At 54.5% G+C, this 27,987-nt stretch overlaps 10 protein-coding genes across 10 annotated transcripts; 5 read left to right on the plus strand and 5 right to left on the minus strand.

Moving 5' to 3' along the window:
- Nucleotides 1–27: 27 nt before the first annotated feature.
- On the minus strand, nt 28–1,208 carry ayr1-0 (NADPH-dependent 1-acyldihydroxyacetone phosphate reductase; the record flags this gene model as incomplete). Its single annotated transcript, XM_032031537.1, has 4 exons — nt 28–664; nt 770–938; nt 1,022–1,074; nt 1,168–1,208. The coding sequence occupies 4 exons, from the start codon at nt 1,206–1,208 to the stop codon at nt 28–30; spliced, it is 900 nt and encodes a 299-aa protein (XP_031889039.1).
- A 1,575-nt stretch (nt 1,209–2,783) lies between these two features.
- On the plus strand, nt 2,784–5,417 carry CGGC5_v002679 (uncharacterized protein; the record flags this gene model as incomplete). The annotated part of the gene is made up of 1 exon (XM_032031538.1): nt 2,784–5,417. One exon carries the CDS (start codon nt 2,784–2,786, stop codon nt 5,415–5,417), a length of 2,634 nt encoding a protein of 877 aa, XP_031888655.1.
- Nucleotides 5,418–6,014: 597 nt separating this feature from the next.
- On the minus strand, nt 6,015–6,477 carry CGGC5_v002680 (uncharacterized protein; the record flags this gene model as incomplete). The annotated part of the gene is made up of 2 exons (XM_032031539.1): nt 6,015–6,349; nt 6,402–6,477. 2 exons carry the CDS (start codon nt 6,475–6,477, stop codon nt 6,015–6,017), a joined length of 411 nt encoding a protein of 136 aa, XP_031889044.1.
- Nucleotides 6,478–7,854: 1,377 nt separating this feature from the next.
- Nucleotides 7,855–8,917, plus strand: cctO-5 (Cyclochlorotine biosynthesis protein O; the record flags this gene model as incomplete). Its single annotated transcript, XM_032031540.1, has 5 exons — nt 7,855–8,086; nt 8,144–8,269; nt 8,323–8,444; nt 8,499–8,790; nt 8,850–8,917. The coding sequence occupies 5 exons, from the start codon at nt 7,855–7,857 to the stop codon at nt 8,915–8,917; spliced, it is 840 nt and encodes a 279-aa protein (XP_031889043.1).
- A 1,237-nt stretch (nt 8,918–10,154) lies between these two features.
- On the minus strand, nt 10,155–11,507 carry nob1 (20S-pre-rRNA D-site endonuclease nob1; the record flags this gene model as incomplete). The annotated part of the gene is made up of 1 exon (XM_032031542.1): nt 10,155–11,507. The coding sequence occupies one exon, from the start codon at nt 11,505–11,507 to the stop codon at nt 10,155–10,157; it is 1,353 nt and encodes a 450-aa protein (XP_031889041.1).
- A 2,024-nt stretch (nt 11,508–13,531) lies between these two features.
- Nucleotides 13,532–16,029, plus strand: CGGC5_v002683 (uncharacterized protein; the record flags this gene model as incomplete). The annotated part of the gene is made up of 3 exons (XM_032031543.1): nt 13,532–14,274; nt 14,326–15,553; nt 15,604–16,029. The coding sequence occupies 3 exons, from the start codon at nt 13,532–13,534 to the stop codon at nt 16,027–16,029; spliced, it is 2,397 nt and encodes a 798-aa protein (XP_031889046.1).
- Nucleotides 16,030–16,681: 652 nt separating this feature from the next.
- Nucleotides 16,682–18,287, minus strand: bphA-2 (Benzoate 4-monooxygenase; the record flags this gene model as incomplete). Its single annotated transcript, XM_032031544.1, has 2 exons — nt 16,682–17,900; nt 17,980–18,287. The coding sequence occupies 2 exons, from the start codon at nt 18,285–18,287 to the stop codon at nt 16,682–16,684; spliced, it is 1,527 nt and encodes a 508-aa protein (XP_031889045.1).
- A 1,040-nt stretch (nt 18,288–19,327) lies between these two features.
- On the minus strand, nt 19,328–21,757 carry CGGC5_v002685 (uncharacterized protein; the record flags this gene model as incomplete). The annotated part of the gene is made up of 1 exon (XM_032031547.2): nt 19,328–21,757. The coding sequence occupies one exon, from the start codon at nt 21,755–21,757 to the stop codon at nt 19,328–19,330; it is 2,430 nt and encodes an 809-aa protein (XP_031888723.2).
- A 1,253-nt stretch (nt 21,758–23,010) lies between these two features.
- Nucleotides 23,011–23,968, plus strand: CFD1 (Cytosolic Fe-S cluster assembly factor CFD1; the record flags this gene model as incomplete). The annotated part of the gene is made up of 2 exons (XM_032031548.1): nt 23,011–23,043; nt 23,102–23,968. The coding sequence occupies 2 exons, from the start codon at nt 23,011–23,013 to the stop codon at nt 23,966–23,968; spliced, it is 900 nt and encodes a 299-aa protein (XP_031888724.1).
- Nucleotides 23,969–26,265: 2,297 nt separating this feature from the next.
- Nucleotides 26,266–27,831, plus strand: spe2 (S-adenosylmethionine decarboxylase proenzyme; the record flags this gene model as incomplete). The annotated part of the gene is made up of 1 exon (XM_032031549.1): nt 26,266–27,831. One exon carries the CDS (start codon nt 26,266–26,268, stop codon nt 27,829–27,831), a length of 1,566 nt encoding a protein of 521 aa, XP_031888725.1.
- Nucleotides 27,832–27,987: the final 156 nt, after the last annotated feature.

A 27,987-nucleotide genomic window follows, 5' to 3' on the forward strand; every position in this document is an offset into this window, starting at 1 on the left:
TCCCATGTAAGAATATACGCGTTAGTATCACTCAACTCTCTTGACCCCTTCCTTGCGCACAATGGCCTCCAGCTTTGGCAGTTCAAACTTCTTGTACGCAAGTTCATCCAAGAGCCATTCACCAAATAGCAATCTTGCCAACCAAACTGATCCTGCCATGCCACCAGCCCAGAACCAGTTCCTGGCACCGCCAAGCCAGCCTCCGAGCCAGCCTTCTCCCTTCAACGCTTCCGCCACCAGCTGACTCGCAAAGTCCTCTGTGCTGACAGTAGCATTGTTCTGGGAGAATTTCAGACGCTTTGCGTACAGGTCTTTGACGCGAGTATATAAAGAGTTGGGCGGGAGCTCGCGGTTAAGCTTAGCGATATCGCTCTTGACAGTGCCGGTCATGGATACCATCACTCGAACACCGAAAGGGCGCAACTCCTGGCGGAGTGTGCGGCTGTATGAATTCAACGCCCCTTTTGTTGCAGTATAGACTGAGCCAAAGACATACGGCGAAACTGATGACAGGGAGCTGATCATGATGATGAGACCTCGTGATGGGATCATGAGGGGTACGAAAGCCTGGACCATAGCCATGACACCGAACACGTTCGTCTCAAATGTCTGGCGCACCTCGTCCATATTGATGTCTGTAGCTGGGACGGTGTGGGTGAGGCCCCTATGCAAGAATTCGTCAGATATGTAGCAAGGCTTGGCGAATTTGTTCGCGCGCATCTGTCATTCGGCTTGGGGAAATTGCACTTCTGGGGTGGGATAGCCTCACGCGTTGTTGACGAGGAAATCGAGGCGTCCGCCTGTCAACTCCGTCACCTTCTGCTTGCACTCGGCAATGCTCTCGGCCTTGGTGACATCGAGAGCAATCGTTGTCATGCCTTTGTCCCCGAGGTCCTGGAGGACTTCCGGGCGCCGGGCGGTAGCGATGACATGAAGTCCTGAAAACGAAGCTGCGTGTGAGCATTCAGGCCGCCTATTGATTGAGGGTACTGGGGTGTTGGTGTGACACCAGACTGCCCACCTTTGGCGTGGAACTCCCTGGCCAGGGCGTGGCCAATTCCTCCCGGGGTGCAGCTACAGCAAAAAGCTTGTCAGCACTAGAGCCCTCTTTCGGCGACCATTCTAGCGAATCAGGCATGTCATTGGTGGCGGGCTGCGGTGGCATACCCGGTAATAAGGACCGTTTTCTTGTTGGCTGGGATGCCCATCTCTTCTGTTGGGCGGTCTATTTCTGGGTGTTTGGTTGACGATGGGAGAAGCTTAGGGCAACAAAGATGCCCGTGTCGAAGACAAAACTCGAGAGGAACGACGATCACAGACCGTCTGGCCCAAATACCTATCCCGAGGCACACAATAATGGGGCTTTTTGAAGACAAACATGTGGGCCGACGGCGCCCGCGCACGCGTCCGCGGATTTCCGCCCAAAACCATGGAAATGCTTGCATGTAGCTTAGTCATCGCAGATTGTTTGTTTCTTCTTCATCCAAACCAGCCTGTCGTCAAAGCCTGTCGACACGCCGTGGTGGGTGGCTCGTGCTAGGCAGGAAAAGTCCGCCGTAGCAGTTAAACAGATTCATTAAAGCTCTTTGCCATGGTCGGGTGTGTGTGTTTCTGAAACCCCAGCGGAATCCATACATTTCGGCCGAGTACGGAGACATCAGCTGGTGCCCCTTGATCACGGGAGGCTGACCAGGGTGCTCGCTTTTCCATCTTTTCTGGGAGGACCATCGGTCGAATAACTCACTTTTATTCCTGCAGTTTCGGGAAATCCGAAGGTGTCTAGTCAAGAAACTCCAAATGGCGGGTGAGAAATCACTTGTCGGTCACGGGGAGTGTCGGCTCCGGGCCAAGCCTGTGCTGCAGGCTCTGGTGATGTGCTTCCTTGGCAGGATGGCCAATGTCCATACACGGTAAGATTAAACGCGTATTTCCTGTGGATACGACTCATCCAGGGACATTGCCGTATCGTTGAAGCGGTATTTTCACACCGTCTGTCAGCTGGTTGCATCCCCCCCGCACACTCAAATGCGGAGAAGCTGGGTCATGAAGCCCTGGCGTCGGGCTCTCCCCAACTACCGGCAACCGAGTTTGCGGGGTTGCCAGGTACTCAAGACTTCTCCGCGCTCCCTGTTTGTTTTGGCAGTTCATCCCATTGACTTCCTCGCTCTAGCTTCCCGGGAGCGCTCCCCTTCACTGGTTTTAAACATTCTACTTCCGATGAAGCTATGTGTTGAAGCCGTGAACATGTAGAAGTTACGAAATGGTCTCTGGGAGGAGAAGCAAGCAAACGCGATGTTCAAATAGTCTCGCCTCGATACAAAATCTCAATGGATCACGCAGACGTCGTCCCACCGGCACTGATACCCTGGGCTCGGGATTTCCGACCAAAAATGCTGCCGCGCCGGAGATCATCATCCTTCTAAGCATATCGCCCCGTGGGGTTGGAGATCCCACCTTGTTGGTCTGGGGACCCCGCAAGCTAAACGGCCCGATCCCCAGAGATTTCGGGCATTGCAGGACGAGATGGAGGTTGGAATGAGCTCATCGAGCCAGCTTGAGCTCGTCTGCGGCACAAAGCCCACCGAAGATGACTGCCGCGAGTCTTCTCCGGGCTTGCCAACATCGACCTCAGGCAGAGGCAGCAACAAATTCACGGGTGAAGAAGGCCCGAGTTACCCTTGTTACTGTAAGATATATAATAATCTGCCATTTGGGAAAGCCATGTGAGGTCTAGTAGATTCCCAGGCGCAACTCCTCTTTGCCTCGCAGCTCCCTTCAATACAATGGCTGTCTCGATATCACAGCTATCTTTCGAGCACCACCGCCTGGCTCTTGGCATAGCCGAGTCAGAGCCTCGCATCTCGTGGAGGTTCGGAGGCAATGCTGTCGACTGGCAGCAGACTTCTTACGACCTCGAGGTCATCAGGGGTACCAGTGGCGCACCAAGCATTCACAGCGTCAACTCCTCCGACTCTCTGCTCGTCCCATGGCCCGAATCGCCTCTAAGCACGGCTGAACAAGCTACTGTGAGGGCCCGAGCCCATGGTCAATCGGGTCAGCCCTCGACACCGTGGTCCGACTGGGTCACTGTTGAAACTGGGCTCCTCAACAGCAGTGACTGGCTGGGCGCTGTTCCCATCGCCGCCGATAGAGACACCGAAATCGACGCTCCAAAGCGGCCCATCTACTTCAGAAAGACTTTCCCTGTGACGGCAAACGTATCAAGCGCTCGCCTTTACATCACTGCGTTGGGCTTATATGAAGCCGAGATCAACGGAAACAGGGTCGGAGATCTTATGCTTGCCCCGGGCTGGCAATCATACAACTATCGGCACGTGTACGATACGTACGATGTTACTGAACTTGTCAACAGCGGGGATAACGCCATTGGCGTTGTCGTTGGTGAGGGCTGGTTTTCGGGTCGCTTGAGTTATGGAGGCGGCTTTCGTAACAACTATGGTGACACCATTGGTTTGATTTCTCTCCTCGTTGCCACTCTCGATGACGGCAGCACCGTTGAAATTCCCACCGACACCTCGTGGCAAGCGAGCACCGGTCCGATTCTCACATCTGAGATCTACGACGGCGAGAAGTACGACTCCAGACTAGAGGCGGACCTGGAGGGCTGGTCTTCTGCGGCTTTCGAAGCCAGCGGCTGGCTTGCTACGAAGGAGCTAGATGCGCCCAAAGGCGATCTGGTTCCACCTGATGGACCACCCGTCAGGCGGGTTGAAGAGAAGAAGCCTGAAGCAATTTTTCAATCGCCCTCGGGAAAGACCATCATCGACTTCGGACAGAACCTTGTCGGCTGGCTCAGGCTTACTGTTTCTGGGCCCAGCGGGACAAACCTCACTCTCCACCATGCCGAAGTTCTGGAAGACGGTGAACTAGCCCTAAGACCCCTTCGGTACGCCACGGCAGAGGATTCCATCATCCTACATGGCAACGGTAACCAAACATGGGAACCTCGTTTCACATTCCACGGTTTTCGCTACGCTCAGATCGATGGTTGGCCGGCAGAGACCCCATTAACGCCCGAGTCAATCACGGCGGTCGTGGTTCACAGTGATATGGAAGAAACTGGTTGGTTCGATTGCTCGAATCAACTTCTCAACAAGTTTCATCACAATGTCCGATGGTCTATGAAGGGCAACTTCCTCTCTATCCCAACCGACTGCCCGCAACGCGATGAACGTCTTGGGTGGACTGGAGACGCACACGCATTTGCTCCCACTGCCAACTACCTGTACAACGCCGCCGGCTTTTTCAAGGGCTGGCACAAGGATATTTGGTCAGAAATGCAACGAAACGACTCCATGGTCGTTCCCTTCACTGTGCCAACCATCCCGCCGGAGTCTCCCGCCACGCCTGCTGCTGTGTGGGGTGATGTTGCCGTCGCTAATCCCTTCAATATTTACCAGGCCTACGGCGACCTTGATCTGTTGGAGGAGCAATATTCTCAAGCTCAGGCTTGGATTGATGAGGGTATCAGTCGCAACGAGGTTGGTCTCTGGAATCGCAGTTCGTTCCAGTTTGCGGATTGGCTTGACCCCAAAGCTCCCTCGGATGCACCTGGCAACGCTACGACTGCGAAGATTCTCGTTGCGGATGCTTATCTCATTCACATGACGGAGTTTCTGGCCAACATGTCAGCAGCTCTGGGTCGGGACGATGCCGCGACGGAATATCGCCGTCAACAGAACAACCTGACCGAGGAGTTCCATAATGCCTGGATTCAAGACGGCGCCCTCGCAAATAGGACTCAGACTGCGTATGCCATGGCTTTAGACTTTGGTCTTTACACCGACGAGGAGCAGCGTTCTGCTGCGGCGCAGACGCTGCGTGACATCGTAGCAGAAAATGACTACCTCGTCGGCACGGGCTTCGCCGGAACTCCTCCCTTAGGGTTCGCTCTCCGCAACATCGGAGCTACGGAGGACTTCTATCGCATGCTTCTACAGACTCGGGTTCCCTCGTGGCTTTACCAAGTTGTTCAGAATGGCACAACAACTTGGGAACGTTGGGACAGTCTGTTGTCGAACGGAAGCGTCAATCCTGGCGAGATGACGAGTTTCAACCATTACGCCTTTGGCTCTGTTGCCAATTGGATGCATCAAGTTATCGGTGGCATCGCTCCTGCTGAGCCTGGCTGGAAGAGAATCGCCGTCGCCCCCGTCCCAGGCGGAAACATCACCAGTGCGGACGCCAAGTTCATCAGTCCCTACGGAGAGGTCAAAGTTCAATGGTGGCTTGAGAACAACACGGAGGACAATGCTTTGCACCGCAACGGCTTTCATCTGAATGTTCAAGTCCCGCCCAACACCAGGGCCGACATCACGTTGCCTAATGGGGGCGCGACCACAGAAGTTGGGTCAGGTTATTACGAATTCCATGACCCCAATTACCAGCTGTCTTAGCAATCTTTACATTCTTTCACTTCCCCAGTATTGCGGGGCTTGTAATAATTTGATTCATTTGGTGTGATGAAGCACAAGCTTTGCTTTCAGATGCCAGAACTTCGTGCAAGAGTGAACTAGGTTGGGACTTTTGTCAATGGAAACCCCCAGTGAAGCAATACTTCTATCCAATCAAACAGCTACATTTGACTTAAGCTCAGTCTCCGAAACCATGTAATAAAGGACTGTGCCTATTTATGTTCCATGTTGTTGATGTCCCTTCTTTATTCGGTCTCTGAGCCTCGGGAGCCGAAGGAGAGGTGACGAGTCAAAGTCAAGAAAGTCAACCCTGCCGCCGCAATCCTTTTCTGTAAACTAACATAGTCTCTAAACTCGCTAAAGATAGAGTCATACTCATATATGCGTCCATATCTGTTTTTCTTTCGTCTGCTCGGGTCGGTGCAGTGCTCCTGTGACCTCAACACTCTTCGGACCACGTCGGCGGGCGAGCAAACAGCGACTAACAATCATGGAAACCAACGGCCTTGAACATGAATAAAATTATTTCCCTATAACTTTACTACTAAAGTACTAGTTTCCGAACCAGCAGGAGCTAGTTTACATAGGAAGATAGGACTCATCCGCACTGGTCTCGGCTCTCTTCATTGGCAGGTAAGATTCATCAGCGGTAGTCTCGGCACGCTTCATGGGCAAATACGACTCGTCAGCGCTGGCTTCGGCCCTCCTCATGGGATCGTAAGACTCGTCGGCACTGGTCTCAGCTCGTCGCATGGGATCATAAGACTCGTCGGCGCTCCTCTCGGCACGCTTCATTGGCAGATACGACTCGTCGGCACTGGTCTCGGCTCTTCTCATCGGGAGGTAAGACTCATCGGCACTGGTCTCCGCGCGAGCCTTCATCGGGAGGTAAGATTCATCGGCATTGGTCTGGGCTGTTAAGAGTCAATAGAGATCTATAGGGAGTTCAAAAAGTTTCCAGCCCACCAAGTCCAACATGAGGTGCTGTTGGGAGAGAAACGACGCAGGCTGCTAGAGCTGCGAGGAGAAATGCGGTCTTCATCTTGAAGCAGCGAGATGTATGGAAAGCTTGATGGAAACTTCGAGAAATAACTTTGGCTCGAAGTGTCACGAGCTAATGAGATGTCAAAGAGGACTGGGTTCATGAAGAGCTGGAGTAAGTGTCCGCTTGCCTCTTATGATGGAAGGCGTTTGCATTGGCAGCCTCTAGGGGCGACTGGTTCGGAGCCTAGGGGCCAGAGATAATGGCGAGAGGAACTTTCTCATAGGAGCTGATACCTTGCTTGCTGATCCAATGGATCAATCAGGCAGGTGACATGGAACGGCTTTGCGAGCTGACGAATCGCGATTCTTACCTCTGCTGCTAGAGGAGATGGTTGCACAAGCTATCAGCTCCACTTAGAGTCGGCCACGGAGTAAGCGTTTCCCAAACGTCGCAAGGCGGTCAATACAGGATCATGAAGTTGAAGGATTTTACCCCATCCGAAGTAGTCCTTTGGGAGAAAGAGTCACAGCTCTGATTGGGGGCGACCTTCCCCATTTACATTAGCTTGCTGACCCACAGCTGGGAGGATTCACGCATACCGCAGAGAAACCTGGAAAGATCGTGAGAGCAAGACCTTTTTGCAAAGTTTCGAGCAAGATGGGCCACTATAGATTTGTCGTCTTATTTAGTTGCAAAGCCTTCCTAGGCTACATGAAATGCAGGGAAACTCAAGATATCTAGCAATATGACAGCAAGATATTTTTGGAGCGACTGCGTGACAGACGCGCTCATCATTTTCCATAATACTTCGGTAGACATCATTTCGTTCATGTACGTCTTCCGAACTCGATGCCTGCAGCAGCAAATGCTTATTTCAGCTAAGCTTGTACAAGGGGGATCGAGATGCAAATCGTGTGGCAAGCATGTTGTAGGCTACCTAGTTCAACGAATAGACATTTTCAGATCTTTCGAATGACCTGAGAGCTAGCATATCTGGTTTAGCTACTTTCTCGAAGGATTCGAGGACGCAGACACGGAAAGAGGTCATGCGTTTACAGACTGCTCCAGCCCAACTGGTTCAAAACGCCATCGTCAGATATCATGAGCGTATCGATAGTGACCTTCCAATTGCGGGAATAAGGATCAAAAGTTGAAGCCACTAGATATGCGATTGTCATCCAAGGCGTGATATGGATAGCAGGCAGGAAGCGGGGCTGCAGTCGTTCACAACCCCTCGAATCCTTCAGGTTAGAACGGTGGCAAGTGACTGACTAGGCCATGTCCCCCCCCCCTTACTCTTGTTTCGTTCATTCGGTTTTTCATTCGGCTTGTTTACTAGAGACCCGCGTTCACATTTGGGTTTTCTGGTTCTTACCTCATGCCGGCAGCGTTTTGTGTAATATTTTATTCTGAAATTCTTTTGTTGCCTTTAAGATGGCCCGTCGAGAGAAGGGCTACACGCCCGTGTATTCAGACGAGCGATCCGCAACGAGTCTCGATAATGTTGAGGTCGAGCTGTCGGAAGCTCGAGCAAAGCAGCCGTCACAGTGGCACAGGTTCAGATCATGGACACTTCATGCTATCTTTATCATAGCATACTCAACGATATTCGTCATTTCAATGATCCGGGGCAGACCGAGTGCTGGAGTATTCAGTCAAATTGATTGTATGCTGAATAGCTTGGAGGCATTGTTTTGAAACCAAACGCTGATCTTGATAACAGCCCCCCCAAGAGCTATCGGCGATGAGACTCATCTTCAAGTCTTCCCCATTCAAGGACCTCCACATGGGAAATACACTGGGGAACCTCGACCTGAAGTTGATCAGGCTTGGAAAGATTTGCTGCAATGTCCGTGAGTCTCTAGCTTATTCCACTGAGTCTATGCTGATCAAACGATACAGACAACAACATCAGAGTATCAGATGAATGGGTGCACCGCTGGGGCCGACAACATGAAGCTGTAAAGCTGCCAGATGGCGGATACCTGGGCATGTTGAGCGTTTTCCATGAGCTTCACTGCATCGTATGTTCTGCTCGCGGTTCCGAGTGTGTTAGGGTCGCTAATTTAGGGCATCAGAAACGGCTTTATCAGACTCTGTCACCCGAGTACTACTTCCCGAACGCAACGGACAAGGAAATCGCGATCAACAGAGAGCACAACCAGCACTGTTTGGAGGTGCTTAGAATGGGGGCAGCATGTCGAGGCGACATATCCATCATCACTCACATGTGGACCGACAAAGATGCCCAGCCCATCGTCAATCAGACGGCGCCTCACCAATGCGTGAATTTCAATCAGGTCATGGATTACTCGCGAGACAACGCCGTGGACGTTTATCAGGACAACTACATTGTCCATCCAAAGTTCGGTCAGTGGAAACATCTCATGAGAGGACAAGCATGAGCACCTGCTAATTACGCTGTTCAGGCCCCTCGTTCCCTCATGGGCATAGCATCAAACCGTTCAAAGAGCAGGCAATGGGACATCACCACTGATAGACGCGATCGACGGTGTATTTGCGGGACTAAAATGGAATCCTGATGAGATGGAATAGAATGCCAAGAACGACCGAGGAGCCTGGTGCTTGCTTTTGGAGATGCCTTGTGTGAATGTCGCGTTGGTGATTGAGAATTTGAGATGTTTTCTAACAGCACGTAAAGTAAAGCAGAGGCGGGCAACATGTTACGAAAAAACAATATCAAAAGACTTAAGAGACTGTGGTTAAAAAGATTTCAATCCCAAAAACAAGTGAGACAGACAGATATCTCCAAGAAAATGAAGAAATAACACTGGATGAGATGATGGCACTGGAGTGTTGACACTGATACCAAAAGTGGAGAACGGGCGGTGACCCCATATTTCGGTGAATATCCAATTCGTCCTTTCGGTTGGATCCTGACCGAGAGTCACGTGGCCTGAAATTTTCAGATCGCAGGGGGGAAAAAAAGTTCTTTGGCCTCCATAGCATCCACCCAAAGCCTGCGCCGACCACCTTCTTCCGCCGACAACCACCACCACACTCACGCCAGTTTAAACGCCGACTTCAAGATGCATTTGATGTACACTCTCGACGAGGCGGGCAACCGTCTGTACACCTTGAAGAAGGTTGCCGACGGCAAGGTCACCAAGTCCGCGCACCCTGCCCGTTTCTCCCCCGACGACAAGTGGTCGCGCCAGCGCGTCACCCTCAAGCGTCGCTTCAACCTTCTTCTCACCCAGCAGAGTGAGTACATGATCTCTTCCCATCGTGGCCATTGGTTGCAGTGACTAATTACCCCTCCACAGAGACCGAGTAATTTCCTAAAACCAAACGAACGGCATCTTACCATCATATACCCGGCCGAGACACAACCGTTCCGACCAGCATCACATGACGGCGACGGATTGTTCGACTGGCAGGAGAGAGCGTCAGCACTGCGCAGCGTGGGGAAAGAGCATAACGGTTCGCGGGTGCTCCCCGATCCATGGCTCTGGCACATAAAAACTAAAGGCGTTGGGGGGGAAGGCTTGTGTTCATGGGGAAACCGGAGTCTGTTACACGGTCCGTTTTGGGGCAGACCGCTCTGCGATATCAAGCAGAAGCGACGCATTTAAGAATTCAACCTTGTTTTGTCTTCCCAGTCCTATGAAGAGTGCCCTTTGCCCATCCGTCCATCCTTTTTGAGGTCTATCATGGTATCATGCAGAACATTTAAACATCTCGTCGACCGCCACACAGCCAGACTATGCCGTCTACCTCTTCTTGCGCCCGTTCACGTTTCTTCCAGGGCCCAGCCGCACCTTTCCGTTGTTGCTCGTACGATCACCCGTCAGGATGCTTGGTAGGTAATCCTCGTCCATGAGGTCCCTGCGACGGGCGCGACGGTTTTCACCAACAGCCTTCTCATACTCCCTCTGGTCCTCCGCAAAGATGAGGTTGGTACCCCAATTGTTCTTGCCGCCGGCATGTTTCGCCAGCTTGCCGCTGGAGGTTCCAGCGACCGGCTTGGGAATGCTGAAGACATTGCCTCTGTTGTTCCACTGGAAGTTGCGCTTCAGGTGGATTTTGAAGGAGCCGTCCTCCTCGGTGGTGCACGAGGTTCGCGTGAGCGTCGCTTGTCCGCAGCTGGGGCAAAACTGCTTGTCCATCTTTTTACAGACCTGGAAGCAGCCGTGGCAACGCAGAACCCAGGTCTTGAGCTGTGTAATGCGCGACATGGCAGGCGACAGCAGGTTGAGCCCAATTCTTAGGGCGACGTTCTGCATGGCATAGTCAGAGGTGAGAATGCCCACCTTGACGTCGACTGCCGGCTCCGTCGGTTGGAGCCTCTTGCTGTCCTTCTCCTTGTGCTTCTTGACGTTGGACGGCGTGATCCAGCCGTCCTCGTCGTCCGATGCGTCTTCCTTTGCGACGACTGCTTCGGCGGTACTCTCTTCGACCGCTGCTTGCTCCTCGTTGGGCTTGTCCTCTTGAACTTCCAGTTTCTCCATCTCTTGTGTGATGTCCGTCGCATCCGCATTCGCAGGCGGAGCTTGCGTTGCCTCGTCGCTTGCGGTCGCCTCAGTCTCGGTGCTGTCTGCATTCCCCTTCACCCCCGTAGAAGTCTCGTCTTCGACTGTCTCGCCTTCGACCGAGGACACCTCTTGGTAAGGCTTACCCTCGGCAGCATCGCTGGTGGCTGACTTTGGGGTGTTGGGGATGCGCTGATTGGGGTCCTTGCGAAGTCTAGAGTCGCCACCATTCTTCTCGACATCGAGCTCGTAGGTAAGAGCAAGCAGGTGCAAATCGGGTCTGCTGAGAACTTCGAGATCTCCAGTGCGGCGCGCAAAGTTGGTAACGAACTTGATGCTGTCGGGACGCGGGTTGCGCAGCTTGACGAAGGGCATGAGGGTAGTCTGGACGCGGGTGCGGGTGTTGACGTCGCGAATCTCGTCGATGATGGAAGGGAGCATGAACAGTTCGTCGGCCTGGGCGAGAAGAGTGCTCACGGGAGGGTCGTTCTTGATCAACGGACCGGTATCGAGGACGAGGGTGTGGATGGGCTTGCGCTCTTGGGTCGCCGCGGGGCTTGCGACCGCTGGAGCGGGCGCCGTTTCAATAGACATTTTGGCGGTAATGGATATTTCGCCAGTTACTCCAAGCAGTCCGGAAATATTATCGACAGTCGAAAACTTGCAGGGCCACTTCAAATGCAGTCGCAACGCGGGCGATGATTAGGAGAGGCGGCGAATTGATTTTGAAAGGTACGGGAAATTTCCTCTATCGCGGGGTTGTGGTGGGGTGTAATTTTTTTTCGATAAGCCAGTGCTGCTGCGCCCGTACCTGTCGGTCAGTCACACCAGGTCCCCGGCCTCACCGCTCACCTCAGACCGCTTGCTCGGTGAACAGGTCGTACTCTAGCTCACCTCGGGTCCTCACCGCCCTGCACCCAAATTGCGATTGCAACATGGCCGCTCAGGTCAGGTGCAGATCAATTTGAACGTCACAGGGAATACCATGACAGCAGGAAGACGCCGACGCTACCGCCGCGTGCGCCGTAGGCATTGCTCAACATCTGCAAAGACCGATCACGACATCCCCAAGATCTGCGTCTCCTCAAGTCCGGCAATGGACAAATGATGGCTAGCTGATCCGCCTGAATGCTGCGGAAAAGTAAGATCCCGCCAACCAAGGTTGCGATGAAGCTTGTGACTGTAACTATGCCAAAGACACGTCGGCTGTCGGTCAGTGTTGAATGAATTGACTCGTCTGTGAGGTGCATCTGTTGGCCAGAGCATCTCAAGCTTGCGATCAAATCAGAGTCAGTGATGGATGCTTTTCAACACGCAATATGCCTGTATCACATCTCTCCTCAAACCGTTCAGAAGAACAGAACGGTTCTATGAAAAGCAATCGGGCACATGTCAGATCAAGATGCTCATGCAGGCACCTCTGCGGCTCTCGGTGTCGGCTCTCGGCCAAACAGACCGACAGCCTGCCATGCGACAGAACAATGTGGAATATTTTGCGCTCTTCCCGGGTCTGTGTGTCGCGTGACCGTGCTCTCATCGGAGCCTCGAGTTTGAATGAAGCACCGTTGAAGTGATCCGTTACAAATGGTACGTGATTTATGTGTTCTAATCCAGCTGTTTCTTCTTCGGTCTCTGGTGTCTGGTGTCCAGTGACGACCGACTGCCGACCCGGGGATCTGGCGGTGGATGATGCTCCATTCAACACGGTGTAAGGTGAGTTCCTTGATCAAGGTATTCCTGACGTGGCTCTCAGTGGACCTGTTGGGCTTTTGCTTTCCGAAGCTGCCGTCAGGAGCGATCTGTGCTTCGTTAAGATGACATGAATTGTACAGCCTCATCTGTCCACCTAAGTAGCTATCAATGCCGAACAATGAAGACTCTGTGTTTACCGTGGTATGTAAGTTACCTAGGTAGTTTAGGAGCCAGCTCCGTCTCACTGGCTGCCCTGTCCGTTGCAGTCGGTGGCAATTTTCAGGGCAATCTTAACGAAGCTGGACCCCGTCATTCCCCGGAGAGTTTTTCGGGCAACCGAGTTGGGGGGACAAGGGGCCACTGTGAAGTACCTACTTCGTCGTCAGACACCCCCCTAGAGTGTCTCCGAAAGAGCCCCGGCTACCTACCATTTGTTGCTTTCGGTAATGGTTGATGAAGAGAACGGTCACTCACTTGTGCCTGCATTCCGTTCCCTGCTTCCACCTGCCGTACTGCGTATGTACACAGCTGCTCATTGCCTTGCCTTGCCTTGCCATTGCTCCATTGCCTTGCCTGCCCCGAGCAGAAAATTGTTCTAGCTACGGATAGACCTCCTCCATCACCTTTTGTTACACGTACAGCCACCGGCTACCTTGTTGTTCCCCGGATTTATCCTGCATGTTTGTACCTACCGTTCACAGTAAACACTCAGTCGCATACACACACGCGCGCGCGCGCAGAGAGAGGACTGGACACACAGGTCGCCGTGTTCTGAGTTGAGACCCACGCCGATTGTTCCCCGGAATGGGAAATCCATGAGCCCTTAGACCGAGCCTCATCCCTCTCCATGTCTGCAGCAGACGCCGCCGAGTTCCGGTGACAGGAATCGAGGCCGCGCCCACGCGTATTCGCTCGTGTCTGGGACAATGGCAGACTTATTCGGTAGTAGCAGCGGCAACAGTAACAATCACCCCCAAATCCCAAACACCATCAATCACAATAGCAACGACAACCTGGGACATCACCTCCGACCCGACAGACCACCGACAGCCGCACCCGCGACCACCACCAACAACATCCAGTCCGACCTGTCTGCTCCCTCGGCCTCAGCCTCAGCCGGTCCCGGTCCCGGTGCTGCCACTGCCGTGACAGCATCAGCCTCGTCCGTGTCTCCGAAGCCAACCAAGCGGTCCTCGACAACGACATGCGTCACTTGTCGAGCCCGAAAGGTCCGTTGTGATGGCCGCCGCGAAGTATGCAGCAACTGCGACCGTCTCGGCTTCAACTGCACCTACGAGGATCCCAACTCGGACCCCAATGGCCTCTCATCCGGTCCATCCTTCCCCTTACCCCGACGTCGCGTACGTCAAGCTTGTGAGAGCTGTCACTCCCGCAAGGCCCGGTGCAGCGGCGACACCCCGGCCTGCCAAAGATGTCGTAACCAGGGCATCGAGTGTGTTTACCGGGCATCCAAACGAGCTCGCCTGAGCATCCATCACGCTCCCCGTGTCGACCAAGTTGTAAGATCACCTACGACATCATCGGCTGCCGCTGCCCGTGAGCAGCAGGTGCGTCGGTCACAGTCTAGAGATGATGGCGCTCACGACTCCGATGCCGGTGGGCCGGAAGTCATGGCCTCCAACACCCCAAGTACTTTCAACCAGGAACTGTAGGCTGGCTCTCATTCAATTGAAATATAGCTGTTACTAACTATTCACAGCTCGGCGTCTGATCCCCAATTCGAGTCGCTCATCAGTCGAGCACTCGACAATTTCTTTCGTCATGTTCATCACATCCCCATGCTCTCATTCCTACATCGTGCTTCACTCATGCAAAGGCACCACGCCGGTGGTCTAGACCGACCACTGCTGCTCGCTCTCATCGGCATCACGAGTATGCTCACCGACCTGGGGCCAGGCACGAAAGAGTATGGTGAGAAGTGTGTCGATGAATCCGAGGCATTGATTCTGAAAAGCCTGGAGAACCCCTCAACCATCAAGGTTCAGACACTCGCCCTCATAATCAAATACCGCATCTTGACTCGGCGCTTCTCCAGCGCCTTTGTACTCGCCGCCACCGCTGCGAGATTTGCCATGGCACTGCGTCTTAATCACGAGAACAGCGACTTGTGTTTCTTGGCTCAGGAATCAAGACGTCGCCTCATGTGGGCGTTGTTCATGATCGACCAGGGCATGGCCGGCGGGTACCGAGATCTCACCTTGTGGTCTCCCGAGCTCATCCATATCCCGCTTCCATGCAACGAGCGAGACTTTGAGTTTGATCTCGCACCACCTTCGATGCGAAGCTTGGTTCCTCAGCCCGACGAGTCCGAGAACGACGACATCGGCAGCCTCGCACTTCACGTACGTATCCTCTGGGTTCGCGGCCGGATCTTGAAGTTTGCCAAAAGAGCGGCGGCCTGCTCCAACGACGATGACCTGGCTCGCATGCGTGATCAGCTGCAAGCATTTGCCAAGGAGCTCTCAGAGTTCGCCGAAAGATTGCCCGTATCTTTCCGGTGGTCCGATAACAGCCTGCGGCTGCGAGCGTACTCGCCGCGACTCTGCGTGTTCATCATGATTCACATCTGGTGGCGTCAGTGCCATTGCGATCTGTACCGATTAGGACTCGTAGGACTGCGAGACTCCCTTTCACGCACTGCCGCTGAACGGCTAGGACCCGACTTTAGCGCCCAATGTCAACGGCAATGCTTCGAACATGCCCTGGAGATGTCCAACATGTTTACCTCCATTAAGCAGTTGGACCACTACCCTGTAGCAGACTTGGATATGCCTGTCTGTGCTTATCAGTGTGTCCGCATGCTATATTATATCTACCATCTCAACGCGGAGGAGTATGGTCTCACCCCTGACGTCCTCCGGAAGAAGGCTTCGATCTGTCTTGACGTCACTAAGGGTTGTTGTTCCGGAACAGCAGCAAACGCAATTGTGAGTCTTGCAATCACACTAGTTCCCTTCACCGCTGACCTCTCCCCCAGCAAACCGATCTACAGCGTCTCATGGACCACGGTCTCTCAGTACAGGCCACGCCTAGCCGACTGGTCAGTGAAGAACCGCATGACGAGAGAAACGGAAACGGGCCGAAGCGCGTATCGCGACTGGGCCGGGCGAAGCAAGTGCAGCTCGTGGATGATCCGGACAGCGGTGCGCCCGCCGCCGACGAGCTCACCAATCGGCCTTTTGGCATCGGTGCCTGGGAAGACATTCAAGTCGTCGAGTCGGACAAGCCGGACGAGGAGATGTTGCCGGCGCCGCCGCCCGCTGGACCTGGCTCACTCGAGGTCAACAACGCTTTCGAGGGCGCGTTGGACAGCCTTGACTTTAACATGGAGCCCATGGGTCTAGAATCCCTTGCTTGGTTCTCCAACGAGTGGTCTCAAGGAGACTTTCAGGACTTTCAATGAAGCGGGGGATACTTCACAATCAGACGAAAAGCCCCGATGAGTTCGTAAACTCGGGTGAAACGGGAACGAAATTGCCGTCTTGCCGATGACAAAGGGGCAGAAACTGACAGCCGCGAACCTTGAGGTTGGTACTCGGCACGATATGACAAGAGTCAAATTGCAAAGTCAGGGATCTATCATTCATGTGTAAGTATTTTCTTATGAAGTACACAAGCAGCTTGCTAAAGGCGAGCCGCCAGATAAGCAGGATGTGCTACACACGTACAGCTAGTCTATTCCGTACCAATTATCCCACCGGCGATGGACCCGAAACCCTCGGGAGTTTAAGTGCCGCCGCGCTCTTTCTTGAGTCAATAACGGAGGCTTCGGCGGCATATCTCAGATGATAAGGGTCTTCAAATTACGCTGCAAGCCTTGCTGGGAGATAGCAAGGTAACGTTCCAGACCATGAAGCAGATGGTCTGATGAATCCGGATGCAACTTGCGAAAAACCATGACAACCGGGTGTGGGCATTATTGGAGAGGCTTTGAATAAACTCATGAGAGTACTCATAGGATACATTCCTCTGTAACGTCTTAATGTATACCTACATCTCAAAAAGACACGCAGCGTCATGCCATTGTGCCAACATCCACCAGACCCATACTTATTCTACCGCCTGTGAATGCTAATGTTCAGTTCCAAGGGCTTTCTCAAGAATCCCTCCTTGGTATCCATGTAGTCCTGCTTCAATTCGACGCGGTAACGCCTCGCCCACGTAGCCACAATAAGCTTCATCTCCATCTCGGCAACATTTCTGCCCACACAGGCGCGGGGACCGTGGCTGAAAGGAATGAAGGCGTTCTTCTGCCTGGTCGTGACAGACTCCCATCTCTCCGGGCGGAAGTCGTCCGCGTCGGGGCCCCAGATCTCCTTGGAGTGGTGCATCGTGTACGACGGCACGCTGAGGACGGTGCCAGGTGGGAAGAAGTGGCCGCGGATCGACACGCCCTGGGAGTCGGCGGGAATCTCGCGCGGCAGACCGATACCGGATGTGGAGTGGAACCGGAGCGTCTCGTTGATCACCATGCCCAGGTAGGGCAAGTCGCGCACCATTTCGTAGGTAGGAACATCAACGCTAGCGGGAATCGCAGCATCCAGCTCGGCCTGGAGCTTCTCGATGACACCGGGGGTTCTGGCAACGTGGAATAGCAGGGCGCATGATGAGTTGGACGTCGTGTCGCTGCCTGCAATGAGCTGCGTCAAGGCCTCGGCCGTGAGCTCCTCTCTACCAAGCGGCTGTCCCTTGTCGTCGCGACCCTCCATCAAGCGGGCAAGGAGATCCAGACGGTCGACATCGGGAGGGTTGTCCAGACGAGCCTTGACGCGAGCAATGGCCATTCCGGCGAGGTTCTGCACGGCCTCGAGACCTTGGCTGAAGAACGGGTCCGGAATGTACTTGGCCCAGGGCTTCATCTCGGGGTAGATTCCCAGCGTAGCAGACACCTCGCCACGGCGGTTGAGAATCTCAATGGCCGGGGCGTAGATGGGCGGGCTGTTTGGTGATTCACGGACCTCGGCAATGTCGGCACCAGCTGCCAGCATACCAAACGGCGCACCAAAGGCGAGGTCGCCGATCACGTCAAAGGCCAGATAGTTGAACCACTTGAGGCAGTCGAGCACGGCGCCCTGCTTGGCCGGGCTGTTCTGAATCAGCTCGTCCCACTTCTTGACGAAGAGCGCGAGGTTCTCGTGCATGTACGGCTCGAACTGGCCGATGGATTTGACAGAGAAGGTGTGCGAGACAATCTTGCGCTTGCGGGAGTGCTCATGGCGGTCTCGGGTGTTGAAGAGGCCTCGCTGGATGGAGACGAAGGCATCGTAGAAGTTGCTGGTGCGGGGTCAGCTAGTGTCTCTTCTGAGGAAGCATACGGGTGCGTATTGCTTTGCTCAGGTTCACATATACGTACGATTTCAGAAATCCATTTCCGTGTCCGTAGATAATGTTAATCGCATCGTCGTCCGCGATGCTCACGTGGTTGGGCTGGATCCGCACCACAGGACCCAGCTCCTTGTGAAGCTTATCAACCGTCTCGTATCTGTCTCCGCGCCGGACAATATACAGCAACCAGAGATTTGTGAACTGCGCCGGGAAGGGAGAGGGGATGCCACGCAAATGTGCGTACGTGACAAAATACGGGTATAGGTAGTAGGCCACCAAGCCTGCAGCCAGCAGGGCCGGTGCCCATGGCGAGATGAGAAGCTCGATGAGGGCCATCGTGAGGGTCTGCTTTTCTCAGTGTGTCTCAACTCTCTCGGATCAGGAATTGTGTGAAGAGAAATATTGTGAAAAAAAAAAAAAAAAAAAAGATGGGGAAGCGAAGAAGCGAGACTGATATAAACCAGTTGAGACCAGGTCATCCACACATCAGCAACGTTTACGGGAATAATCAAAAAGTGTCGAGACTGGGGCGCCGGGGCCTTCTTGTAGTCGTTTTGGTCCTCTCACATGAGTCTTTTTTGAAATAGAAGGGATGAAGGGGAAAATGCTAAAACTAGCACCGCCGAGACGGCCGTGACGCTATGCGTTAAGCTTTCTTCGGACCCTGCTGGGTGGATCTTGCGGGGATGCGCGGAGAACCGGTGTCTGTCCAGCCGCCGCCTCTCTGTGGCTCCTGGGCTCCTCTGGGCGCCTCCGAACTCGTTCTAGTGTAAGAGAAAGACGGTGCTGGGGCCAAGGAATGACCACGTCTAAACACGAAATGCCCCAAGACGCTCCCCTTGGAGCCCCCGCGCCCCCGCACCCGGCACTGAGCCCGGCAAGTACGGGCGAGACGGCAATGAATATCGGGATCACGACTCGGCCTACAACGGCGTTTGAAGACGGCGCGAGGTCGTCTTTCTTCCGTCTCTCCAACCGATCCCACCGCCTCAAGTGGGTTCGCTCCGTCATGCAGCTCGGCTTGGCCGCACGTCATATGCCCCCTAGACATGTGTCAGTCTGCAGTCACTGCGTGTCGTGTTTCCTCCCTGACGAGGCCTTGGAGATAGGAGAGGTTCAGTAATCGTTGGTGAAGTAGTGGTCCATATTTTTAGATTGCATACTAAACACGCCGTGAATATATCAACAAGCCACTTGCTAAAGCCCGTTTTCCAATGCCCCAAGAAACTCCGTAGCTGATGCGCTGAGTCTGAGTCGCATGGCTAAATGATGTGAAATAACGAGAATATGAATGGCGCCGTGTCTCACGTCTTCTATGGTGAAGCAAGGCCGATGTCGCTCTCTTTCTATGTATAGAATCTCAAGATGCCCCAGTGTCATTTCAGCATGTATGATAGGTCAGGCAGATTCCGCAAAATCTGCTGCACCAGCTCAGAATCGTCGGTACTATTCCGCGGCTGAGCTGTGGACGGGGTCCCTAGGCCCGATGTTAGAGGCGTGTTCAGCAGCCCTCCCGCAGATACGCCGGCTTTACCATCGTGAGATGGGGCTGGCGGGTCGGTCGAGTTTGGCGCTATGGAGATGTTCGGTGGTCGCTTCTTCACTGACGCCGGTCTGAAGGCGTACGTCGACTCTGGCGGCTTAATCGAACCGACTTGGCTATGGGGTGCGCCTGCTGGTGCAGCTGGTGTGGAGGCGGGGGTGGGGCGGATTACATTGCCAATATCCTTGACTCCTGATTTGCTCTCTTCCGCTGTCTTATTCCCGGTGCCGAGACTTTCGGGTCTGGGATTGGAAGCCAAGGGGCCGTCAGAGGGCGCGGTCAGCAGTGCATCGGGTAGCGGGTTCGTCGAGAACGAATCCCAACTCGTCTTGGGAAGAGACGTCGAGTCTGTTGCTTCTGCAGTTGTCGGAGAAACCATGTCGCCCCATTCATCGTCCTCGTCTTCATCCTCTGCCTCTTTTTCAGACGGCTTATCGGCCGTTGAAGTCGCAGGCACGAATGGCTTAGTGGACGCAAAGACAGGCAAGGAGGCATGCGACTTTGGTGTGTTGTCAAAGCCTCGGAAACCGAGGGGAAGCGGTTTCGCGAAGTTAGTGCGCTCAGGTGCCTTTGCTTCTTCTCCTGCCTTTGTATCACCAGGTGCAGTGCTCCAGCCGAACGAGGCCAGTCCTCCCCAATTGTCCTTGGCCTGAGCAGAAGCTGGCGTGCTCTCCTTGGACGCAGGAACCATGGGTGCCGTCGAAAGAGAAGGCAGAGCATGAATAGAGTGGGTAGGTCGATGCACGGAAGCTTGCCGCTTTGCTTTGCGTCCAAACACCCGATCCAAGTCAACTGGCGTCGACTCTGTTGTCGAGTCCCAGCCAAAGAACTTGCCGCCTGCTTTCCTAGCCAGACCTCCCCGGAAAGCGCGTCCTCCCATTGAGTCTTCCTCCATCCACCTGCGCACAATCTTCATCGTCTCATCTCGCATCGTGGAGTTCATCCAAGTGATACGGACATAATTCTCATCGTGTCCAACGTTGAATTTGCGAAGGGATTCGTGGCGCGACAGCCGATACCACATCTTGCGTTCTGATATGCCGGTGAAACTGTCGGTGATGATCCGGTCCGTCACGTCTCCCGGGTCTTCTGGTGTTGGTAGAGAGGTAGACTCAGGTACTAAGGCGTCTAGATTGCTTAAGTCGACCACGAAAGGATCGTGCTCTGGAACCTTTGGCTTTCGAAGCTCCTCCCATTCGTTTGCAACGTCGCTTTGAGTCTTGGCGGAATCCTTCTCAACGTCTTCAGTGGAGGATGCTTGCACCGGTCTTGATTCGTCGTCGTTCGAGGATATGGAGTCATCCAAGTCATGGATCGAGGCATCGTCTGTACTTGCGTTCAAATCTCTGCTGGCACTTCGCCGGGGGGGAGGCTGCCGCTCGGGAGTGACGGTTGTCCTCTTGGCTATTCCATCGTACATCTCTACCAAGGACTGGACCTTGGACGAGGCTTTCCTCTGTATGCTCTTGGCAATTGGGTTGTCTTCGATCGAAGTTATGGGGGAGTCGGCGTGTGGCACATCTTGAGGTTCGTCGTCGTCGTCGTCGTCATCTTCAACTTCGTCCTCTTCTCCAGATGATGCGGATGCTGAGGAAGGTGACGGCCCGTCAAACTGCGCAGGTTGATAGTCGTTCACGGGAATATCCGCGATGTCGTCGGGAGGCTTGGATATGGATTCGAGTATGTCTTGGTGGAAGTCGAAGATGGGGCGTCCGTTTGTTGAATTACTTTCAGGTATTATTTGTCTCGGGGTATCTGGTTCGAGCTCGATGGTGGGAGTGTCAAGTGCCGTCGACGGCACATCGGGTATCTGGGGCAGTTGCGCCAAAGGCTCGGGGTCGTCTTTGGTGAAGGAGGAAGCATTTGCCCATGGATCTGGTGAGAAGCGGCCTGACGATAGGCTATTTGGTGTAGTTGGTGCCCTCAGGCCTGGCGAAGCTGAGCGGCTCAAGGGCCATTTGGGAGTGCTGCTCTTGCGACGGGGCCTCGGCTCGTAGCTGGGGGTGAGCTGCTCAATTGGCGCAGGCTCGTTGCCCCAAGCCCATGGCGACGCGTTCGAAGCTTTGGCGGGGTCCGGAGACGCCCAATCGCCAAACGCATCGTCGTCTAGCCCCCATGGTGACTGGGCAGAAGGCAATGTCAGATTGCTCGGGGTGGAGAGGAAGGCGGCTGGCGGAGGTTCGAGGATGGTCTTGGAGGGACTGGTTGACGGCGCGGTGGGATTGTCGGAAGTTGCCCACGGGGAGCCCCATGGATCGTCCATAGTGTGGAACTACAGCTCATGTTGTTGTCGATGCTCAATCGAAGGGATCAGGCCTTCGCGCATCGGCGGATTGTGGTGATCGGAGTCCGAGATTAGATGGCCATGGTCGACGGTTCGCGATGCGCAGCTCGAGAGGTCGGTTCCTGGGGTTGGTGGCAATGGCTGAGGTATCAGCCTAGGTATCCGTACGGGATGACGGATGCGGCGTTGGAGGGGGGCGCAAATGTCTCAATCGGTCAGGAAACAGCGACGGCACCAGCGTGGAACATGGAAAAAAGGAGCTTCTGCAACGCAGGAGGGAATGGACTGTGATGGCAAGCGAGGACACTCGTGGAATGGACGGCTGCATGTCCCAGACCGCGACCAGTGGACCACCCATGTCCAGGGACTCCGGACCCACGTCCAAGACAACAGCGCTGTCTCACGGTTCCTCGGGAGCTTCAGCAGCGTCTATTTTGGCTGGCTGCGGCCGGCCTGAGCGTTGTCTTCAGCACCGGAGGATGCTGAGCTAAGCGAGGTGACTAAGCCTGTCACTGTCAACTCTCAGCTCTCATGGAGAATTATTTGCTTTCCAAGGTGCGTTATCGAATCCCAGGTTCTGGCTGCCTGCAACTTCACCCCTTTGTTTCGAGGAGGACAGCTCGAGTATCATCGCCAAGACGCCCCGGCAGTAGGTACACCGACCAAATGCAGGTCGCGACGTGGTATCGTTGATTGGCTGCCCAGCCGTTTACTCGCTCAAAACAAACCGAGAGCTCGATGCCGAGGTTTAGCCAGCCGGAGGAGCAGGATAAGAAGATTAGATAAGGAGGGGAGCAGTCACTGTCCATACACCTTTAATTCACTACGGCCAGCGCCGATGACGGCATGTGAGAGGCGAAAAAAAACCTTCCTTTTAGAATGGAAGTCTTCTAGAACGTGTCAAAATTCCGTTCAAAAGCAGCCTCACTGACAATTTGAACGGAGGCTAATCAAACCCTGATCAACCCAGCCACTGGCCAGAATTCCGTCTTTGACTGACCAGTGCTTACCAACCACGGCGCCGATTGATTGACCTGGCCGGCAGAGGCAGGGTGGGGACGGACATCGCAGCTTCGCCGTCTTTCGTTGATTTGAAATGTGCCGCCCTTGACTTGTCTGCATCCTCACATCTCAACAACCTTGACTTCCTCCTGTGTAGACACAATATTGGAATACCTCGTCATCCGTGCCAGACATTCGACTCTTCTCTCCCTCGGAAACGTCAAACCAACATGTCGCTTACCAAGGTCAAGCATATTGTGCTGGTACTACCCCGCCATCCCACTTTCCTCGCGACGATCGTACACTGACTGGCTTGTGCAGGTCTTGTCGGGCAAAGGCGGCGTCGGAAAGTCGTCCGTCACGACTCAGCTCGCCCTATCGCTTTCTTTGGCGGGCTTCTCTGTCGGCGTTCTCGATGTCGACCTCACAGGCCCTTCCATCCCGCGCATGCTTTCTATTGAAGCCTCCAAGGTCACCCAGGCACCCGGCGGCTGGCTTCCCGTACCCGTCCACGATGCCGTCGAAGAAAAGGGCATCGGCCCGTTCCGTGCAATGAGTCTCGGATTCCTTCTTCCTCGGCGCGGCGACGCTGTCGTCTGGCGCGGTCCCAAAAAGACGGCCATGGTCCGGCAATTCCTCTCGGACGTCCTCTGGGATGAGACCGACTACCTCCTCATCGACACCCCTCCCGGCACCAGTGACGAGCACATTTCTCTCGCAGAGACTCTCATGCGCGATGCTCGGCCTGGCCAGGTGGCGGGCGCGGTGGTCGTCACAACCCCTCAAGCCGTCGCAACCGCCGACGTCAAGAAGGAGCTCAACTTTTGCGTCAAGACTGGCCTTAAAGTGCTCGGCGTCATCGAGAACATGAGCGGCTTCGTCTGCCCGCACTGCTCCGAGTGCACCAACATCTTCAGCTCTGGGGGCGGAGAGGTCATGGCTCAGGAGTTCTCGGTGCCTTTCCTTGGAACCGTCCCCATCGATCCTCAGTTTGGTGAGCTTGTCGAGTCGGGCAAGAGACCGCAGTACCCCCAAGGTACCCAAGTCAACGGTCAGGACCTCAGCCAGTCCAATATGCAGTCAGGCGATACTCTCGTTGAGAAATATCAGGACTGTTCACTCTCAGGTATCTTCAAGGAAATTACGACCAAGTTGACAACGACCGTCGAAAGTCAAGCCCAGTCATGAACGAGTTGAAGAAGCATCCATCACACAACCAAGCAGATGCCATCCGCGCACTTGGTGGCTCAAATGTCCAGGCGATGGTCCAGAGGGACTTGGGTTGAGAGAGCCTTCACGCCCTGCCTACTCCAACAAGATGAAGGCGCTGTGCAGAGACGCCAGCAGCAGCACAACCGGAAGAGTCCCCTGTTGACGCATCATCAAGTTCCGCTCAAATTGCAGCAGCATGACTGCTGCGGATCATGGCGATGCAACGCATTGTCGGCGACAACTGATGGGCAGCGTAGAATACGATGCATGGCACTGGGCAGGCTTGGAGTCGGGACATGTGAGGGTGGCTGAGATTGGCGGAATCCCTGGCCGGGCTGGCGTTCTCCCCAGAAAAAGCCCCGCCAACGTCTCGACGGTGCCTGATTGACATTGAATTGGCCTGCCCTGGAGCGGCCGAACTCAGGCTTCAGTCGCCGAGGGTACCTTATTAGTACTCGCGGTCTCACCGCATTATTGAAAGTGTACCTTACCTTGCGAAACAACGGAGAATACTACGTCGGTTGTTCAAGAGTCAGTGTACTAAACAAGACTCAACCCAATATCAATCGATTATTTACACAATTACTCGCCAGGAAGATTATGTACTCCCCTGACCCCTCTGTTCCCATTGCATGAGTGTGTCTCGGTGTCAAGCCCAGACCACGAGGTAAGGTACAGAGTACAGCAGGGGAGCTGACGAAAATGACGTCTCGCTCCATTCTTCACGGCGCGTCTCCTGCATGGCATAGTCGCCCCCTTCCGCGAGACAAGCCAATTAGCTGTACCTCACGAGCAGACGCATATTATCCGCTGCCCGTTCTCTCCCGGGCAGAGCTCCCCCATAAACCAATGATCTGGCGCGAACATGCGGACGGAAGCTACTGAACGGGAACAAGATGCAGCGAGGAAGGGCTGGTCAACAGAAAGAAACGACCAGATACATGAGATGAAAAACACCTCCTCATAAGGTTCCCTGTCGCTGTTTGGCTGTTTGGGCTGAAATTTTCCAGGTTAGGTGGGGGACGACAACGCGCCCAGCCCGCCGAGGGGGGACACTGGCCTGACGGGACGCGAGGGGAGGGGTACCTAGAAATACCTAACCTTACCTGGGTGTCCAAGACAGGGAACCGCCAATCGCCGATGCGCAGAATCAACTTTTTTTTCCACTTTGTGTTCCCCTCCACGGCCTCCACAGAAAACCACAACCACAACAACCTCGCAGAATCTAGCTGGAAGCTTCAAAATTCGAGCTTGATCCTGTCTTCCACCCTCAAGACACGTTGTGCGACTTGAAAACCCGTCCGCCTTGTTTCGTTCTGTCGAGAGCTGCTCTCTGACTAGTTCGATCACTTCAGCTTCAATTTTTGCCATCGCCGGCGCATCACTCTCTGCCGTCACGAGACTCCTCCTCGACACCTGTTCCCCGTATCGTGCCAGCGCATCAATCGGAAGCTTCTCCGGCCGACCTTTCTCGAGATACCCATCTAGAGATCCAAATCTTTCGATGATCAATCCTCGAATCTAACACCACATCACGGTGATACACACGTCGTTGGCCTGCTTCTGCCGCCTTCGCCCCTCCATCTCTGCCGATTTCTGGCCGTCTATGAACCGGATCGACCTCCTACGCTTCCTCTCCAAGCCCGCAAAGTACGTTTCTCCGTCCTTCTCCCATTCTCTCCCTCTTTGGGTCTGCTGTAAAGCTCCAAGCCGCCGGGAATGAGGTGTTGGTCCTTTGAGGACCAGCCATGCTTTTGCAATCTACCATCCTTCTTCTCCTCATGTTACTAACAGATTTTCCCAGGCCCAGATAACACCTGCTGATATTCCAAGCACCAACATACTTCGACTGACTGCCCATACGAGCCTCTTTGTCTTCCTCGTCCGTACCCTCAAACCCCGATCACGCAGATAACCTCGTCTGCTAGGTCCGATACTCCACCACAGGTATCGGTGTCTGCCAGAGCGAGGCCCTTCTATCGAGCCAACATTCCGCTCCCAAGGGTCTTTTTCCTACCCCTCCAAGCCCGGCCTCCCTAACGTCCTTTCGAGTGACGTTAAAACCCCTCTATCAATACCATTGCTGCTGGCTCCGCCAGCCTCAACGAACGTCCACCCTCCTGTGGGCCTACTCTCTCAAACGAACGCCGCAAAGTTCGTTTGAGTGGTAGCTAGTGTCCCGCGGACTTCTAGCCCTCCTGTTCCGAGAACACCACATCTCCATCTCGTCAATAATATCCCGGGTCGCGCCCAGATAGCCCGCCCCGCTGAAGATGGTCAACCTCTCGGTCCCCAACAACTACACCTTCTCTCCGTCTGAGGCAACTCCTCATCTGACTATCAATCACGATGTCGCTGCCGATCTAGACTCGAGCAACGCCTTCGAGGGCCCCGAGAAGCTCCTCGAAGTCTGGTTCGCTCCTGGTCCCGACGCTCTCCCCGCGAGCGCCCAGCCCGATGGACTGAAGGCTGTCTCCGCCGACACTTGGGTCACCATGCTCGACATGGTCAACTGCAAGATCTTGTCCGTCCTCGAGTCCGACTCCGTCGATGCCTACCTGCTCTCCGAGTCCAGCTTGTTTGTGTTCCCCCACAAGCTCATCCTCAAGACCTGCGGCACCACGACTTTGTTGCTGGGCTTGCAGCGTCTGCTCCATATCGCTGCTGAGCACGCTGGATTCCCCTTCCACAACGCAAAGGCGGCCACCGACATCAAGGCTGCCGCGACCCCCTACCGCGTCTTCTACAGTCGCAAGAACTTCCTGTTCCCTGATCGCCAGGAGGGTCCCCATCGCAGCTGGAAGTCGGAAGTCAAGTACCTCGACGACATGTTTGAAGGCGGCAGTGCTTACATGGTTGGCAAGATGAACGGAGACCATTGGTACCTGTACATCACCTCGCCCAACCAGACCTTGACACCTCCCCGCACTCCCGAGGAGAAGGAGACTCCTCTTGGGTCTGCGTCTCGTATCCCGACTGGCAGCGTTGCCAGCTTCAGCAGCGGTGTCGAGGAGCACAACGACGAAACTTTGGAGATTCTCATGACCGACCTCGACCCTGAGAATGCGAAGCAATTCTATTTGTCGCACGCGAGTGCGGTCGCTAGCGACAAATCGCATCTGCTGCAGACTCAGGCTGCTCGAGACAAGGCCCACGAGAGCTTGGGCGACCTTTCCCAGGTTCCTGAGAAGAGTTCTGATGAGGAGGTGGACGTTTTCAGCAACATTGGCGAGTCGGACCTCACCGATGCTGACCGCGCTGTCAAGGAGGCTATGACAACGGAGGGCCATGCTCTCGGTACCGTCGTGTCTGAGGGATGCGGTCTGTCCAGCGTCTACCCCACAAGCAAGTACCCCGGTGCGCGTGTCGATGCCTATCTCTTCAGCCCCTGTGGTTTCTCCGCCAACGGCGTCGTTCCTGCCATCACCGACGATGAGGACGCGTCCAAGAGCGAGAAGGGGGCCAACGCTGCTCACTACTTCACCGTCCATGTGACCCCTGAGCCCGACTGCTCGTTTGCCTCTTTCGAGACCAACGTGCCCGGCGGCCAGAGTGGCCGTACCACCGCGGAGATCATTGAGCACGTCGTAGAGATTTTCAAGCCTGGACGTTTCAGCGTTACCCTATTCGAGGCCAAGGGGAAGAGTGCCAACCCCTACGGTATGGGTGATTTTGTCTCCAGAACTACTGCGGCCCAGCGTTTGGTTGACCCTGTCCGGGGATACCGTCGTATCGACCGCATTGTCCATGACTTCGAGGACTACGATCTCGTGTTCCGTTTCTACGAGAAGGAGGACTGGGCGGGTGATCGTGAGGCCCGCCTCGGCGAGCTGATGTAGGATGAAAACGGGATTGCGGAGGATACAGTCTCTTCCGTCTTGCTGGACAACCTATTTCCTTGACTTGCCGTAGTTCATACTCCTAGGGCCCGCTCCCAACTTCCTCTCCTTCTCTCGGGGCACTTTGCGAGTAGCAAACCCCCTGCCACTTGCCAT

Source organism: Colletotrichum fructicola (genome assembly GCF_000319635.2).
Source record: "Colletotrichum fructicola Nara gc5 chromosome Unknown KSG_Nara_v1_contig02, whole genome shotgun sequence".
Taxonomy (NCBI): Eukaryota; Fungi; Ascomycota; class Sordariomycetes; order Glomerellales; family Glomerellaceae; genus Colletotrichum; species Colletotrichum fructicola.